This window comes from Aptenodytes forsteri, unplaced genomic scaffold (genome assembly GCF_000699145.1).
Source record: "Aptenodytes forsteri isolate BGI_AS27 unplaced genomic scaffold, ASM69914v1 Scaffold95, whole genome shotgun sequence".
NCBI classification, from domain to species: Eukaryota; Metazoa; Chordata; class Aves; order Sphenisciformes; family Spheniscidae; genus Aptenodytes; species Aptenodytes forsteri.
The window spans coordinates 416,096-434,135 of record NW_008794624.1 but is presented as its reverse complement, the minus strand read 5'-3'; the positions used below and the strand labels follow the sequence as shown (position 1 = coordinate 434,135).

General features: G+C 51.8%; 1 protein-coding gene across 1 annotated transcript in view; it reads right to left on the bottom strand.

The window, feature by feature from the left end:
• Positions 1–6,310: 6,310 nt before the first annotated feature.
• PBX1 (PBX homeobox 1) overlaps positions 6,311–18,040 on the bottom strand; it is a 130,178-nt gene continuing 118,448 nt past the window's right edge. Inside the window, exons 6-8 of the mRNA XM_009273286.1 lie at positions 15,414–15,526; positions 13,851–13,940; positions 6,311–6,872 (exon numbers count right to left, since the gene is read on the bottom strand). Of these exons, the coding sequence (XP_009271561.1) occupies positions 6,780–6,872; positions 13,851–13,940; positions 15,414–15,526 (296 nt within the window). The 3' untranslated portion in view covers positions 6,311–6,779. The remainder of the gene's footprint in view (positions 6,873–13,850; positions 13,941–15,413; positions 15,527–18,040) is intronic.

Sequence of the window (18,040 nt, the reverse complement as noted above, 5' to 3'; positions counted from 1 at the left end):
CATCCCAAGGCACCGGCGTGTCACCAAGCTGCTAGGTTCTGCTCACCAAAAGCCTTTTGCAGCTTCTGCTGTGGAAATCCGCAGGGCCTGGTGCACACCTTGTCTTTTTTTTCCACCTCTTGGCCTAAAATACTATAATGTGAAATGGAAAAAGTGCAGGAACCTGCCCTCAGACTTTGCCCTTGCCCAGGGCTGAACTTTGTTGCCCAAATAGGGGGAAATAGGGGGAGGGGGAAATCCCATTGATAAGTGAGTGGCAGGGGGAGAAGGATGGGCAGCACCAGCAGAAGGAAAAGGGTGGATGTGGAGACGGGAAAGGAGATGAAAGCAAGGAAAACGCAAACAATCCAGTTTGTTTCATGTGGATTTGTTTTCTCTTTCAGCTACAAGCAGCTAGCGAGTGAGGGAGGGTGCTGCACCCAGCGCGGCTCCTCTGCCCGCCCCCCAAATACTCTGGGAGGCTGCATGTGCGCTTTTCCCACCTTAAAATCATCTCTTCTTTGCAGGGGACGGGAAAGACTTGAGCTGGGAGAGGTGCGACGTGCTCAAACCCACCCCGGCACTCAAAAGATGCGTGCCGGGACCCCCCCAGCCTGGACAGCATCACATCACCTCCTCCCAGCATCACCTCCTGCCACCTGCCTTTTTGGGGCGATTTTCTCATCGTGGCCCAGTGAGACTTAGCATTTCTCTGTTTGGAGCCAGGATGAACATTTATTAGAATTAAACAGCTGGGAGCGAGATGATATTTAAACTGGTATTAGGAGAGCACCGTTGGAAGGAGATAATTCTGGGGCAGTCTGGCAGCGTGGCGGCTGGGGGGCTCCTCGGGTCTCCTGCCGGAGAGCGATACAGTTAATTTGCAGCCGGAGCTGGAGGCTGGCCCGCACTGATATTGCCGTGTTATTTAGAAGAGAAAGGTCAGGCTGGAGATTGAATAATCATTGACAAGAAATCCATGGGGGAGCGGGGCAGCAGCTCCAGCATCCTTGTGCTGCTCCCCTGGGGGCTTCTTTCCCTCCGCCTCAGTCCCTGTGGGATGTCAGAGGGGTTTGTGGCAGGGATCCTGCTCGCCTTTCTCCAGCTTGGGAGCCAGGGAATCACAGCCACCCTTTCCGGATGCCCCTTTTTTCATCTAACACCTCTGTCTCCGGCAACGTGGCAGAGCTGTCCTGGTTTTCACCCCACACACAGACTGTTTTTTAAACTGCAAATTATTTTTAAATTTAAAATTACTTTTTGCTCAGAAACATTTTAAAAAAAAATTATTTTTTTTAAACTAAAGCCCCCAGGAAAACACAAGAAAACACCAACCCTTCCCCTGCTCCCCAGCCCTGCCCCATCCCTGGGTGTGATAAAGAAAATCCCCATTCTAGTTTTTTTGGAAAGAAGCACACTAAAAAGTCCAAAAAAGCAGCGAACAAGCAATGAAAATGAAAGACTGAAAATGCCTTTTGTGTGGACAAATCCATGTCCTCAGGGAAACTGAGGTGCGGGGCGAGGCGCCGTCAGTAGCGGGGATGCTGCGCATCGGGCATCAGCCCTGAATCGCATCCCTCCGGCTCCCAAGCTCCCACCACCAGGAATAGGACTGAGCGCTGGGCTATTGCCTCTGCTCACCCCCCCGCTGCACCCCAAACCCTTCCTGCTCCCTGCATCCCCATGGGGGAAGCCCCCAGGGCATCTTGCTTTCTTCTTTTTCCTCCCAAAAAATACGCCAGGTTTGGTTTAAGGTTTGTTTTTTTTTTTGCAACAAAAGAAACTATTTATTTGGAATATGCATTACCAGTACAAATCAGGAAACTGTAAAACCTACACCTTGTTAGTATCGTCATAGAACATAAAAGTCTCAATTGGGATCAGAAAGACAGAGGCCTTTGTTTTTCTTTACAGAAGCAGAAAAGCTTAAAGTTTCAAAACCAGGTCGGAACAGAGAGTCTTTTTTTTGTAGGTTTTTTTTTTTTTTACATATTTGGAATCCATTAGGAAGAGAAAAAAAAGACGGGAAAAAAATAGAAAAGAAAAAGCAACTCAGAACAACTGGATCATCTTTACAAGGGATAGAAAGGGCTTTGCAAGAACAAAAAAGCAAACCGACAAAACCACCCCCCCAGGCAACATCTGATTTACATCGTCATAATAATAATAATAATAATAATAATAATAATAAAGGTGTATGAAAACAAAAGGACTCCAGGAAACCTTGGGATTAAAAAAACCACCCCAAACCCTAAACCACTGAGTGATGTGAAAAGCTCAGGTTTTTTTTTGGCGGAGTGGAGCAGGGAAATTGTTTTAAGAGAAAACTAAAGCGATGCCAACCGGCGTCCTCCTCAGCGCTTCTCCTTGAACCCCACTCTGCAGCCACCGAGATTTCGGGCTATATTTGGGAGCATTTTGGCCATGTCCCACCATGGCTGGGGGGCTGCCGCATGCCATCCCTTGTCCCTCATCCTTCCCAGCGCCCCTGTGCAGCTGGGGCTTGGGGCCAGACTGTGGGACTCCATCCTCAACGAGGTCCATGGTCGAAATCAGGTTGGTGCCTTCTTTGCTCCAAACCCGTCATTTTGGGGCCAAGAGCTGTGGTTGGGCTGATGGGTGCCTCCAAGCCAGGGCTCTTGCAGCAAACCCTCGGGGCAAGGGTGTCACGGGGATTCGGGGCAGAGCACAATGGCATTGAAGCCCACCACTGCCTATGCATTTTGGGGAGGATTCATGCCCTTTCATCACTTCCAGGCAGCCCAGCTTCGCCCCCAGGCATGGAGACCCACAGGGGCTCAGCACCCGACTCCCCGTCACCCCTCAGCATTTCTTCCCCAAAACCCCTCGGGATTAAGTCCCTCTCCGGAGACGTAATCTCCCTGCTCAGCCCCAGAGCAGCCACCCAAGATCTTCTGGGGTTGGGTGTCAAAATGAGTGGGGACCCCCCCATCCCAGAAAAGAGAAACACCCCCCCCAAAACCACCACCATCACTTTTCACATCACTTGGGTCACAGCCCAAAAGCGCAGAGAAAGCGGCAAGGCCGTCGTCTCGGACAGGTCAAAATAAACTCAGCATCATCATCAAAGCCCCCCCTCCCCTCCCAAATAATGCCAAAATAATAAAATAAAAGGTAATTTCTGGGTCTCAACGTTAAGAAACATAAAGTGTTAGACTGTACCTATTAATGCTCACTATTCCAACCATTTTTTTTCTTTTTAAAGTTTTACAAAATGAATTACCGTCACTTTTTAAACATTGTGTAAGAAGAAATGAGTGTGCACAACTCTACACTTTTCTAGCATTCTTGAACTAATTCACAAATGCGAGAAAATGGAAAAAAAAAAAAACCAAACCATGGCAAAAACAAACAACAAAAAAAAGAAGATGAATGTAGGTAGTTTGATGTTATAAACTATACAGGAATGAAGCGCTTGTTGCCACAGAAAGAACAGGGACGGGACCATCTCCCTGTTCAATTTTGCGTGCTAAGAGGGTCATTTTTTATTCTTTTATTATAAACACTATTAAATTCCGGCTGCGTTTTTGGTTTTTTTTTTTGGTTTTTTTTTTTTCTCCTTTATCTGAATATACAAGAACATTCATTATCAAATGTTCGTTATCATCAATACTACAAAGAACGAGACACAAATCGCAAGAAACAATGGAAAATGTTAATAAAGCTGAAAGAGTCGTCGAGTTTTTTTTGTGGTTTTTTTGTTTTTATTTTTTTTGAGTTTCTGCAGGTTTTTTTGTTTGTTTTTTGTTTTTTTGTTTTGTTTTTTTGGTATCGAAGTCAGGTTTTTCTGGGCAGAAAAAATAAAAATAAAAAAAAAAGAAGAAAAAAACCCACAACACTTGGAGTTGAGCGGGGGGGAAGGAGAAGAGAAACAAAACCCAAAATAAAAAAGCAAAGAAAAAGGCAAGCGAGCAGCTACGCCAACGTGAACCGGAGGGACAAACCGGGGAACCCAGGAGGTGATTTGCAAAGTACCGTGGAGGAGCAAGTGCCCTGCCCGGGCAGGGGGTGCCACGGGCAGGGGGTGCAGACAGGAGGGGCAGCAGTTGCAGGGCAGGGGAAGGCAGCCCCGGCACGGGCTGGCTCCAGTAAGCGGGTGGTTTTGGCTCATCCCTGGTTGGTTTCCAAGAGGTACTGTGGCATTCCCGCAGACACGGCACCGCTGCCGCTCCGGAGAACAGACCTGACCCAGTCCCATGTCCCTGAAATGCTTTGCTGGAACAGTTTCATGTAAAATAAGCTGGAAATGGTTAAAAGGCTGCACTGGGGGAGGCCACAGGAGGAAGAGGAGGAGAGTGGGAAGGTGCGCAGCTCAGAAAGATGGGCAGCACCTCCTAACCGTCCTCGCGGGGAAACAACCTTCTTGTTGCTCTTAACATATTCCCAGCTGGGAGGCAGCCCTAGACCTCGCACATCGCATCACGCTCTGCAGCACGGTCCCTGTCCCCAGGCACGGATGCGAAAGGAGAAGCAGAAAGGGTCTCACCGCTGGAGACACAAGGACTAAGCAAGGAGCAGCTTGTGCTGTTTCTCATCCACCTTTTCTGTTCTACTCTGATCCCACCAGCTCAGAAACAAAAAATCCACCGAATTGGGTCTTTTCGTATTTGGGGGAAGGTCACAAATTTCTGAGCAGATGCTTTGGAGCCTTTTGGGCTTGTTCCCCAGGGAAAGGCAGGCTTCACTTCCACTTCAGGCGAGTCACGCTGCTGGCCCCACACCGCAAGGTGACAGCATGTCGGAGCCATGGGCAGGAGTTGGGCCTACAGACCAACCACCATTATTTTTTCCAGCAGAAAGGTGGAAATTTTTCTGGCAGAGCTTTAATTTTAAATGGTTCCTGCTTAACGCTGCTCTGCGCGGGCAGTTCCCATCTCGAGATGGCTGGCACCAACACGGGCAGGGTGGGCATGGATGTACAAGAGGATGAGATGCGGCCAAGAGGTATTTGGATCCATCACAAGGTGTCAGACATGCTGCACCCACACTGATGCCCACAACACTCAGGGTCTTGCCGTGGGCTGGCTCAGCCTCCTCGCACCTGCTGGAAGAATCGGCGGCCAAAAGTACCACTCCGGCACAAAGCTCAGCCCGTTCCCCACGGCAAACTGGTGCGCCTCTGCACCCCGCTCTTCAACAAAAGCCGTGTCCTCCCAACGTCGGCTGCTCGAAGGGGTGTTTCAGCAGGACAAAGCTTTGCTTACCACCCGTCACCACTTGTCCAAAAAGCGGACCAGAAACCCCACGAGTGCTCCCGTGACTTGGAATGCCACTCCCCCAGTAAAACCAGCAGCGTCAGTTGAAAGACATCCCCAAGCAGGGCATCCACCCATCTTGCAGAGCCTTCACCCTCAAGCAAACCTGTTGCATTAACCGTTACCAAAAGCACCCAACGTGCTCACCCCACCGCATCCAGCCCCTGGGATCCTGCTGCCTGTCCCTTGCTGCCTGCCTGGCAGGGCTTTGGGAACGCAGTGGGTGCCACCAACCTCTGTGGGTCCTGCCTGCACTGGGGAACCCACCTCCTCCTCTTCCGCAGCATGGCACACTCCCAAAAACACAAGCCAACACACTGTGACACTCTCCTTGCCAGAAAAACTCTACCGCTGGCCTCCCTAGGTGCTGTGAGAGAACTGCTGGGGTCCCATCAACCATCTACACCTGATCCCGTACAAGACCGCAGAGGTGCTCAGTGCCTTCGTCATCAGCGATGGCCATTTCTTGTCCACCTCTGCCTCGTTTCCTTCCCTCCTCTCCTCCCCTTCAACAGCGAGCAGGGAGGATGGCGGGGTTTCATGGCTCATCCAGCTTTGGGATGTGCGGTGGAGCAGGGCAGGGACCGGGAAGTACTGGCAGTTTCCCCGGGGCTGGGAATGGGCCGGTACCTTTTGGAAGCGACAAAGAGCACGCCGGCTCCTTCTCCTACGTGCACAGGGGGCTGCATCCACCCGCCCCATCACCGGCAGTGCCCGATGGACAGCTGACCAAGGCAGGGCTGGGCACGGGGAGGCGATGTGCTGGCTGCGGCCAGGGCCAGCGGAGACGAGGCGGCAGCGGGGCTGCGGTGATGTTCCCCTATGGAGAGGTAGCGTGAGAGATGGGGGGGCGAGAGGGGCTGCCTGCTAGTAAAGGAGCGAGACGTGACTGAGGTACGTTTGTGGCTCCTCAGAAAGATGCCCAGCGTGAGGCCGTACACTGCTTTGGGGTTGTTTCGTGTGGTGGCAGTTGATTTTTGCTTTTCCTCCTTAAAATCCTTCTACCTGTCGACACATCTTTCGGTGGGAAGGGGTGGGGAAGGGAGCCCCTATGGAGAGGTAGCGTGAGAGATGGGGGGGCGAGAGGGGCTGCCTGCTAGTAAAGGAGCGAGACGTGACTGAGGTACGTTTGTGGCTCCTCAGAAAGATGCCCAGCGTGAGGCCGTACACTGCTTTGGGGTTGTTTCGTGTGGTGGCAGTTGATTTTTGCTTTTCCTCCTTAAAATCCTTCTACCTGTCGACACATCTTTCGGTGGGAAGGGGTGAGGGGAAGGGAGTGGTGTTGTGGCGGTGGCAGGGAGGGGGAGAGCGGCTTCTACCCAGAAAAGAAAGGGAAGAGAGTATAAAGAAGTGTCCAGATTGGCTGAAAAAAGCATCCCGACGAAGAGAAGAGAAGAGAAGGAGTCTTCTTGTGTGTGCTGATTGGGTTCACCTCCAGTCTGACTGCTGCGGTGTTAGGAGAGGCCCCCTCCCCTCCCGCCCCCGCCGGGGCCGGCTCAGCCAGGGATGCAATTTGCTGGGAGATCAGTTGGAGGTATCAGAGTGAACGCTGCCAGGGCCTTCTGTGGGGGAGGTCACCGACGACGGGGTAGTAGCGTCTTGCCAACCTCCATTAGCCTGCAGGAAGGGACACAGAGATGTTAGTCACCCAACGGCACGCCCAGCCCTACCCAAGCTACCCATCTGCCTCGGACCCGCCTGCTTCTCCCTCGGCAGAGGTCGATGTAGGAGGCAAAGATGTCCCCTCTGGCTCCCCCATGCCACCACAAACTGCAGGGCTCCATCAGTGGGATGGGGCCAGTTCTGTCGAAAACAAGGGTTTTGATAAATTGCAAGTGCTCACGGAAATTCTGTCCTTCAAAAAAATATATTTTTCTGCAGAAACCCTGAACTCTGGTGGTTTGGATTTTTTTTTACCCCCAAATAGGACCCTTCCCCATATGGAAGGAGGAAAATAGCAAACACCTCACTCCAGAAACCCCACTCTCAGACATCATCTGGACCTAGGTGCTATGAACACGCAGAACAAGCGATGGGTCCCAAGGGACCTCTGAGCCATACCGTGTCCCCCAGCATCGCTCCATGTCTCCCTTGCCACCTTTCCGGGCACCCCTCCTCCTGCACAGTCCCTGTGTGTGGGGAAGCCATCAGTACCAAGCCTTGTCGTGGGGAAGACACGCTGCCCACACACCTCTCCTGCCACCGTGAAGACCACATTTGGGGATTTGGGCCACCCCTCTGCTCCCAATGCAGAGCGTTCCCTTCCTTGTTTTGCAGTAAAACCACAAGCAAATTTTTGCCGGCCGGGGGCTGGTCCTCTGCGCCCCCCATCACCCCTCCTCGAGGGACCCCAAGCCACAGAGTAATGGAGGTGCCACCACCATAGCCCATCCAAGGATTCGTACAGCAAAGCAGGGTGGGCAACTCATTTCTCCTCCTAAAAACAGACGCAGAGCCAAATTCTCCAGCCTCTCAAGGGCAGAGCTACCCAGAGGGCCCTGGCTGCCGCAGGCAGGAGCCAGCAGCGCACAGAAGCTGCTCCTCTGCGGCTGCCATCCCCTTCAGAGAGGAGCAGATGTCGCACCCAACCTCCTCTGCTCACTCTGACATTGATTCAGTGCTCAGCTAATTAATCCTTCCCAACTCCTGCCCACATTTGAGTGTTAGATGTGCCCATCCCGCTGCCTCCAGTGCAGGGCATTCATCACTGGCCCCCGACAGTCCCTGCTTGCCGGGACCCTGCAGACCCCCAAAGTGGGGTAAGGGTAGGAAAAGCCTCATCGCCCCAAGGCACTGAGCAGCCTTCCGGGACTTGCCAGCGGGTTGTCCATGCTGTTGACCAGCTCCTGCCTGCCCTAGAGGCAGCCGAGATGGGAGCAAAGAGCTGACCACAGGCGAGCCGTGGGAACCCACATTTTGAGATATGAAAACACCTCGCAGTGGGACACGCACAAAGCAGAGAAGACAGAGGTGTGCACACACACAACAGGCTTGTTTGTTCTTCCATGTGCAGGTGGGTGCAAAGGGGTTCAGGCAACAGCAAGGAAGACAGGAACCGTGACCTGAGCTTGCTAGCAGGTTAGCAAATCCCGTTCTACTTCACCTTGGGTGCAACCATGAAACCAGACTATGCACAAACATTACCAGCCCCGCATGCCCCCCGCCTGCAGAGACCCTGGGCTTGCCGTGCCCACCACCCCCGCCAGCTTCCATCCACACCTGGGCCCCAACCCACCGTCCCTGCGCTCCCCGAGATGCAATACCCACCCTTACACGTCTTGGACCGCTGCAAGAGGCAGCAATTACTGTAGATCATCAGCCCGACAATGACAGGCCACGTAAAGAGAGACACAGAGCCAACTCCACCGCCCTGAGACTGGCATATTCAAGTACACTTAGGACATTAATAGCAATTTACGTGCCATCAGTGAGAGAGAACCACAATAGCTGTGCTGGCAGCCTCTTATTACCAAGCCTGTTATTTGTTGGAGTTACAAGCTATAATCACAACAGAAACTTTCAAAACCCTTATCTTCCGTGACGCACCAAATCTATTTCAGAGCCGTAATTGCTATGTCACCGGAGAGTTTGCTGCTTAATGCACTCAGATGCCATTTAGTGTTTGCAGGGTCATTACGGCGAGCAGGAGGGGGGAGAGTGGAGGGGGCCGTGCAGAGCAGGGCTCCATCCCTGTTGTGCTCAACTATTTTTAGCGAGGCTTTTGTGTGCCAGCCGTGGTTGGAAGGAGCGAGAGGGAGAGTGTCTTGCAGACAGCGATTGCGGTGCCCCCCAAAATGCTGGGGACCCCCATTGCACTCGAGATTGGGAATCAGCCTTCATGTGTTGCAGGAGTTTGTGTTGCCAATGACCACCTCAGTGGCATCCAGTGGACAGACAAGAGGATGTTGGGGAGAGGCTGACCCGGACTGTGGCACCCTCCACATACCCCACACCCTCCTGATCCCCCAGCCTGGGAAGGCCCCAAGTTACGGGTCAAGCAATGGAAAGGAGGCCTCAAGGCTGGCCATGACTTTATCATCTTGATGCCATCCTTCAGTACGGACAAGCTGTCCATGAGGAGGCCGGATCCTTCCCCAGGCAGAGGGCATGTAGGCACTATCCACACTCATCCCTCCTTTCCTGGAGTTCGCCCCATTGCTGCATGGACCAAGCCACGTGCAGGATGCATCTGATTCCACCTAGCCGGCCCTGCCTCTTTCCAAAGCAAGGAGATCCCTTGGGATCTGACTGTAGTAAATCCCTTGGGATCTCCCTCAAAGATGAAGGAGTCTTCTGAGGAGGCTGCTGCTCCTCACAGACCCTCTGAGGAGCCCCTGCACACAGCTGTGACTTCTTCAGGAGGGGGAGAAGCCCAAGACAGAGCAATAGTCTCCAGGACATCTCTTCATACGTCACCTTCTGGTGCCAGAGCACAGGCAAGGCCTTGGTGGCTGTCCAAGTGGTGGAGCCCCGGTGATGGATTGCTGAAGCAACTGGTTTTGGTGCCCATTTCCATAGGTCTCACAGCGTTTTTGTCACCTCCAGCAAGTCTGGTTGGCTCTCTGCCCAGGCCTCCTACGTGTGGCTGGGAGATGACTTTCTGCCAATTTTTAAAGGCATCTTCTGCTTCGCATGGAGGCTGTCTCGACGTCCCACCTTCTGTGACCAAATCCTTGTCCCACCATTGATGGGACAGGGTGTCAGGTCAGCCTCCAAACACACCAAATACCAGCAAGTCTGACAGATGGGGAGTAGCCTCAAATAGGTTTCAGACCTCTGAGCTTTTAAGAGCTTGTATCAGGGTCTCCTTATGATACGCACTAAAGCTCTTATTACACACCAGAGAATCCAGCCTTGTCTGGCCATCACTTTCCAAGGGTCACAGTGGCAGTCTTCAGGACGCACCAAGGCATCCCTGATGGATGGAGCTTGGGCACTGAAGCGCTGCCAGACCAACTTCCATATCCCAGCTCATGATCATGATCATGAACCGTAGGTTAATCATGATGGTGAACCGTAGCTTGCTGAGGAGCAGAGCAACAACTTTCTTTTCAAGGCTCAAATTCTTAGAGAAAAGGGTCTCAGCACAAGCGAGGAGGTCTCACCTCCTACAGGTACCAGTGCGTGGTGATCCTCGCTGACAAGAGTGGCTGCAAAACTCAATGGCACAACCTGCCACTGACCACGACCACCATGGTCACACACACTGGTCTGTAAATAGGCACAGCTCTGCGCAATAGCAGTATTAAATCAAAAACTTTGCACTCTGATGAACTTCAAAAATAGCCCCTCAATTTAGACTTTTAAATGATCTATAAATTAAATTAAATAAAGTCCAAAAAGAAATTTCTGAAAGAGTTTTTCTTTAAGATTACTATAGCTCATTCATTCATTAGCAGATGGGGGAACTAAAACACTTTGTGGATTTATGGCCACTGGGCAGCGGCAGGAAGGGCAATGTTTTGGGTTGGGACCCTCCAGAGGATTATGGCAATAAAGATTCAACTTCTACTGGAACCCACCAGAACCTGGACATCTAAATGCTTTGAAAGCCCTAGCCTCAGGGACCTCCGGCTGGGTATACACGCGGACCCCCCCCAAACAAGCACTGTCCAGAGGGACCAGACACTTAACACCTCTCACTTAATGGTGCAAAACCCCTCAACCTCAAAGCTTGCAAAAAGGGCTGGATCAGGCCCCAAACATTCCCTCCTTTCAGGTGGGGGGGTCCCTCCTTCCTATCAGTGCCACCCAAGGCTGGGTATCCTCAAGACGGCTCCTGCCTCTACCACCCCTCCATCACCAAGAGCATCCCCATCCCTTGCTGGGACCGGCACTGCCCAACGCCGTCTCCACCTGCAGAGGAGAAGGCGGCTGTTCTTGCTCTGCCTCAGCCATCACTGCGGGTCATGAGATCGTGATGGCTGGGACATCGCCCATTATCCTGCTAACGATGCAGAACTGACTCCAGCCCTTTTCGCCCCGCAGAGCAGTCTGTCAGCCATCGAGCAGCAGAGCCACGGAGGGAACTGAGCTTTGGGTAGATTCCTGTCCTCAGCTGTCATGACTTACACGCATTTAAAAATTCATCCTCCATCAAGGAAGGCAAACCCCAAGCGTTGTCTCCCCTGCCAAGGTTTGCAGCGGTGGAGCTGGGCAACCTGCCACTGACTTCCCAGCTCTGACGGGCTCCAGGGATGACTTAACCTCAGCCCCGTGCAGACATCTTTGTGACAGGGCTCTCAACTAGGTTTTGGCTCATCTCCTTTCAGCAGCTCACAGGGATGCTAGGGTGACATGGGAATGGCAGCTTTCTGTGTCACTAGCAGCTTTCCTCCACATCCCGCTGCCCGTCCTTGGCATTAAAGGGTTCAGGGGAGAGGCAGGGAAGCCCTGCCTGCTACAAGACAGCCACCCTGCCTGCACTGAGCAGCTTTCCAGGACCTTGCCCAGGACCAATGCTCCCCGGAGGGCAGCCATACTTTGGGGGTGGACAAACTGAGGTCTGTCAAGGGACTTAGCTGGACAGGAAGACATTAAGTGACAATAAAAGCTACAGGGACAAGCATGCTGCCTGGGATACGGGGGAAGCAAAACATTCGGGGACAGAGAGACAACCTAGAAGATGCTTCCTAAACTATTTGCTCAGCTCTGGACTCCCTGCCTTGCTCCCCATGCCTACCACAGCTTTATGGGGAAACGAGGCGTCACCCCCAAACCCAGGTGGCCCCTTTGCCCACTTGCCACCCTGCCCTTGTCTGAACAACATCCAATTCAGGCCAATTTGGGCTCCTGCCCTCCTAGGAAACCAGCCTGAGCAGCCATCAGATGCCACCATCCCGGGTCCCCGTTTGCAAAGCGCAGGGGGGACCGCTGAGCCCATGCCGCTCTCAGCCCACCAGTTCCCAGTGCTGCTCGTGGTAACAGCACTGTGGTTCTCCCAGTACCACAGCCAGAAATACCAGCCCAGCCCTCCTCGTCCTATTCGGCTTTTGAGTTTCTACTACCTCTTTCTTCTCCTCTCCCCCATTGCCCTCTCCCTGCCTCGTAATCTCCGGCAGCAACCCTCCCCCCCAAATTTTGGCTTAACCCAGCCCACTGTTATTTTCCAAGCCAACTGCAACCATAATCAGCTCAGCCTCTTTCCTTGGGGGTATTTTAATTTATACAAAAGTATCATCTCTTATCATGATCAGCCTGCGATTCATTTACTCTCCAAGTATTAAAAAGCCAGAAAGGGAATAAATTCAGCACACGGAAAAATTAATGCGGAACGATAGGCTCTTTCATGTGGCATTTCCAAGTGCCGTTTTTGCAACGGGCTTATGTAATGAGACATAATTATCTGCACATGTTCAATTACATTACTTCACAAATCCTCCCTGCCTCTGCCTCCTGACGTCAAGCTGCCCGCTAAGCCCTGGCGCCCGCAGGAGAGGGGAGCACAACCCCCCATCCTGCTGCACCCCTTTCCCTGCACCCTCTCCCTGTGCCAGCAGTGGCTGCTCACATGCTGATGGCCTGAAGATGGTTACACGCAAGGTTACAAATGGCACAAGCCTCGGCCAGGAGGGTGATGGGACTGGACGGTGCACCCCACCAGGGTGCTCAGCTGCAGGACCACCGTCCCATCCAGAGGACCACCGCCTTCCTGCCCAGCCCGAGACCACCCCACCTCAACCTTCAGCCTCCTCGATGGGGACCGCGGCAGCTAGCCACATCCAGGGCCAGCCACCCCCTCCTCCGTGCCACCCCAGACACCACCGCCACCACCCACTCGGCGCTCACAGCCTCCTTTTCCAGGCTGCCCTCTTCTCCCAGCTTGCTGTCACCGCTGCTGAGATGGCAGACGATTGATCTGAGAAATGCAGTTGGATTGCTGTCCCGAATCTACACTGGGTTCTCCTTGTGTGTGTCTGATCGATTTCCCCCTGTGTGACACAGCTTGTCGCTATGAATTTTCATGCTAGTCAGAACCCGCCAGCACACCCAAGAACAAGGAGAAGATGCTCCAGAGACCACCCTCCCCCTCGCATCCTCCCCGAGTCCGGTTGGGCGAGGTTTTCTTGGGTTGACGTTGGTTGGCTTTGTTTTTTTTTTTCTCCTTTTATTTGCAACCGTTATTGCCGCCAACCCCATCACCACTGTGCTTTCAGATGCTGGCCAGGGATGGGTTATTTTTAGATGGTCGCTCCGGGATGGTGCCATTGGCCTCTGCATGGAGCCATCTCTGGACCGGGGCATTCGTGGTGACATTCCCCACTGCGGTTAGGCGAGGTGTCACCTGTTTAGCAGCTCCTCTCGGCCGAGCACGTGTGGCCGCAGGTGCCGGACGAACGCTGATCGGCTCTGACAGTCCTAGACGCCAGCTGCCTGCACAAAGCCTGCCCGGTCGCCACTTTTTTTGTGGGCAAAGCTCTGCCGTTGGCGTGACCGATACAGAAGCAATAAACTAGGTGACCGTAAAAGCAAAGACAAGTCCTACTAAGTGGCATTCTGAGCCCTATGGCTTTGAAATAATTGGTAGTGAGAGAATAAAAATGAAAAAAAAAAAAAATAAAACAAGAACCCAAGCCTATTTTTTTTTTTTCTTACACTGATGCCCTGCGGACTATACATCTGACTTGCTGCGAGTCCGTCACTGTATCCTCCTGTCTGGCTGATAACATGGCGAAGGGTATCCACCTAAACAGACCAACGACAACAAAGACACAAATTAGAGTGAATGAAAGGTTAGTGGGCAAAGCCACTTCGGTTCATCTTTGGCAAGATAAAAACAAACAGTAATAATAACAATAATAATAAAGGTATATATTTAAAGAGGGGGAAAAGAGAACCACAGCTGGTCTCGTGGTGAGAGCTGAGCCAGAGGACTGCTCCTGCCTCCCTCACCACCCCCTGCCTGCCCCGGTGGCCCCGTCACGCTTTCCTTGGTCCCGAGTCTTTTGACAAAAAGAGCAGAGAGGGAGAACAGCATGGCAAGCATGGGGTGGGACCTCCTGGAGCACATCGCTGCCGCCGGCTCCACCATCATGCTCGAGGACCCACGTTCCTACCCCCCTTCAACCCTTCAGCCCCAAGCACTGGGAAGCTCACGGCAGTGGAAGAAGATCCTCGGAGCTGGCCAAGCGCCTTCATTTTGGAGGGCCCAGAGAGGGAATATACCTACCATGGCAAAGGCACTGGCAGCTCTCCTCCGGACACCCGGTTCCTCTCCCTCCACTCCCCCAGCCCAGCCCCAGCAGCGGTACGTGCAGCGAGCACGTCTTGTTGCCCACGGACGGCACGCTTGCTCTGCATCCAGCACTGTGAGGGGAGCAACCTCAGCTTTAGAGAGCTCTCCTTGCCTGATGCAGAAGTGTCAAAGTGGCTGTCATCTCTCAAAACAGTACAGAGCCTTAGACGCCAGAGAGTGGACTCATGGCACATCTGGACATCGGATGGGAGGTGGGAGATCTGAGTGAGTTCCTGGCTATTTTAAATTCTTTCTTTTTGCCCAAAGCACGGGTTGAAGTTTCAGTAACGCTGCTCAAAGCTCCCTTGCTCTTTCTTGCTGGTGTGTACATGGGTGGTGTGAGTGCCTGTGCTTTGGGGAGGTGGGGAGATGATGAGGGGTGGCTTTTAATTAAAAAAAATAAAAAAAATCTAGCTGTTTATTTGAGCATTTCTCGCCTTTCAGTAGACACCTGGTTTGGCATCAAAGGAGTAAGTGGAAGCTTGTAAAATGAGACACCAGTCCAAACATCTGGCCCCTTCCCTTGGAAGAATAAAGCAAGCAGAACCTAAACCTCAGCTGCTTTCGTTTGAGTTCATGCCTGTTCTCCTGAACCTCCTCTCCTCCTCCTACGACTATCAAGCCAGAGCCAAATGCATTCACAAAGTGTGGGCAAGTCTCCTCAAGACCATGGTTGTTGGTTTGGTTGGGTGTTTGGTTTTGGTTTCTTTTGGATTGATTTTTTTTGGCGGTTGTTGCTGTTGCTTTTTTTGGTTGGTTGGTAGGTTGGTTTTTTTGGTTTGGTTTGCCTTTTTAAGTGTTGGTTGGTTCGTTTGTGCTGGTTGAGATTTGCTCTTTTCGGACGGGAGGGAGAAGTGCCAATACAATCAAAGGCTCCTCCAACACTAATGCATTCACTGGCAGTACATCGGATGGGTCCCTACCTGTGACTGCACGTTGGCTCCAACCTGGGCCCCTTGGTAAGAATCCCCATTGAGAGACTGCACGCTCATGAACAAATCTCCAGAGTTTGACATGTTAAAAGAACTGGAAGAACCTGGAAAGGAAAGAGTGAGGCACCTGAATCACAGAAAGGAAAAAGATCCACCCCATGACTCTCAGCCAAGAGGAAGGAACAACATGCAAAGCAACCACAAAACCAAAACACACAGTCAGGTTAGTAGTATGAAGAACAGAGCAAGCAAAAACAAAAAAGGATGCACTCTTGAGGTTATTCAAAGCCACATGTTGTTACAGCTCAATGCCAAGAACATTCTTCAACAGCTCCTCAGCTGGAGGAAGGATTCTTCATGCTCTCAACTGAGACAAACAAAACCCAGCCTGGAGGACTCGGACAGCCCTTTCCCTTCGTTTCAGGGCATCAAAATCCTTCAGGCAGCTTTGAAAATCTTGGTTGTTGGAGGTGTCCACCTGGCAGACTACACTGCAGAACAGAATTACCCAAACAAGCCTCACTATCAAGAGCGGAAGCCTTTTCAGCAGGGCAAACCAGGCCCACACTTACTGCTGTTTCCAAGAAGCTCAGATCAGCATGGGTAAGTCTATACTGCGCTGCTCTCTGCAGGGTGAGCACATCCAGACACCATCCAGTTCCACGTCTGGAGCTCCCGCTGAGCCACGGGGAGCTCTGCGAGGGAGCGGTGCATGGGGTGTGCCTTCAGGACATCAGGAACCCATCACTGGTGGGAACTGCAGCGCACCAGGAGCAAAGGCTCATGAAAACGTGAAGGCACCTGGGCTAGCCTCCCAGTACCCATCACGTCAGCAAGGTCTTTCATCGTGATGGGCCATGAGAGAACGCAAGGGTGTCACAGCCCTCCTGGGCCAGCTGCCCCAGAAGAACGAGCTCTGTAAGCAAATTCCCCACCGCATGCACCAGTCGCCAACGTTACGCTAAAAAATGATAACTTGAAGACAACTGGGTGGGATCAGGGAAAAAAAAAAAACAAATGAAAAGAAAAAAAAAATAATCCCGCCTTTGCAGAAACAAGGCTTTCTGCTTCCAGCTTCAAGATATCTGAGCACCTCCTCAACTACTGAACAGGAGAAGCAAACCCATCATGTAACTGGAAGGCGGGGGAGGAGGGAAGGGGGTTAAAAATAAACAAAAAGTTTTATGGGATTATTTCAGAACTTATCGTGCAGATCAGCGCGTTAAGTGTGAGACAGCTCAACGTGCAAGGTTTGGTTATATACATGACGTTAGCCTTGGAAAGGAGAGACTTCAGGGGCCCAGGTCAGCTATGCTTTCAGCTCCAACCCCAAATACACTCTCATCATCTCCACTGCCACTTCCAACTTGGAAGACTGGCAACCACAGTCCTGGTGGAATTGCCCAACTACGGCTCATGCGTACACTCTGAGAAACGCCTGGCAATCCCCCTCCCTTTGCTGGAGAGCGAAGAAACACTCTGGACAGACCCCAGCTCTGCCCTGGAGGTGGACCAGGAAGGCTCCTCTGAAGGAAGCCACCTCCAAGAAAGGTCAGGGAGCAGGTGGGAGGTCTATGCTGGAGACTTCATGTTCACTAAACTCTCTGCTGCTCTCTTTGAAACTGGCTCTTTTGTCAGGTGCTGTCAATTCTCAGAATTGAAGGAAGGCAGAAACATCATTGCTAGATACAACATCCAAGACAGTCAAGAGAAAGACTCATCTTGAGCTCAGTGAGTCTTGGATCAGGACCCTCCCACCAGTGCCTGAAAAGAGCAGAGCCAGGAATAGCTCATTGTCTGTGCTCACTGTCAACCCTGCCCAACCTGTTTCAGAGAGCAATCCCACAGCACAGTGTAACCGGGACTAGTCAGAAGGCAGCTGTAACCATCACCTACTCTGCTCAGCTGGTGAAGGGCTCCTGTCACTTCCCGACCTCTCAGGTTACTTGTTATTTTAAAGGCAAAAAACCTAGGGAAATGAGCTGGCAGACTGAGGATAGCCCAGCCTGACACTGCTCAACTTTAAGCATGAAGATGGATACTTTTCACATACACGAAGATGCTTCCTACCAGGTTTTCTGAATGATCGCTTTGACCACTGGCACGAAAAGCACAGGGCAGGAATGTGGCTTCGTACTCCTGCAGTGGCTGAGAACCTAAGAACTTTGCAGCTACCACTCACAAGAAGCAGAGAATATTCTCCTATTCTTTTAAGGTGAGCAGAAACCTTTGAGATCACACAAATAATCAGTGGCAGAGCTGGGAACAGAACTCGGGAATCCCTGAGCACCTGACAGGGCACTGCTATTGCTCTGCCTCCAGCAGAGCAACATTTCATCCCACCTTGCCCTACCAAAAGAAAATTATAACAATAATAACAAATAAAAATGCCATAAACTTAATTGATATTTTACTGAAACTTAACAAACCTGGCCGTAAAATTGAGACTGGGAGGGAGGAAATAAAAATAAGCAAACAGCCACAAACTCTAGTTCTGAAGAGCGCTGGTGTCTTGGAAATCATGAGGAGCGCTGAAGATGTCACTTACAAGATATACGCTGCTATTGGCACAGGGTATTTTTACAATATATGTGCATATCTAAATGGTAAATATGTCT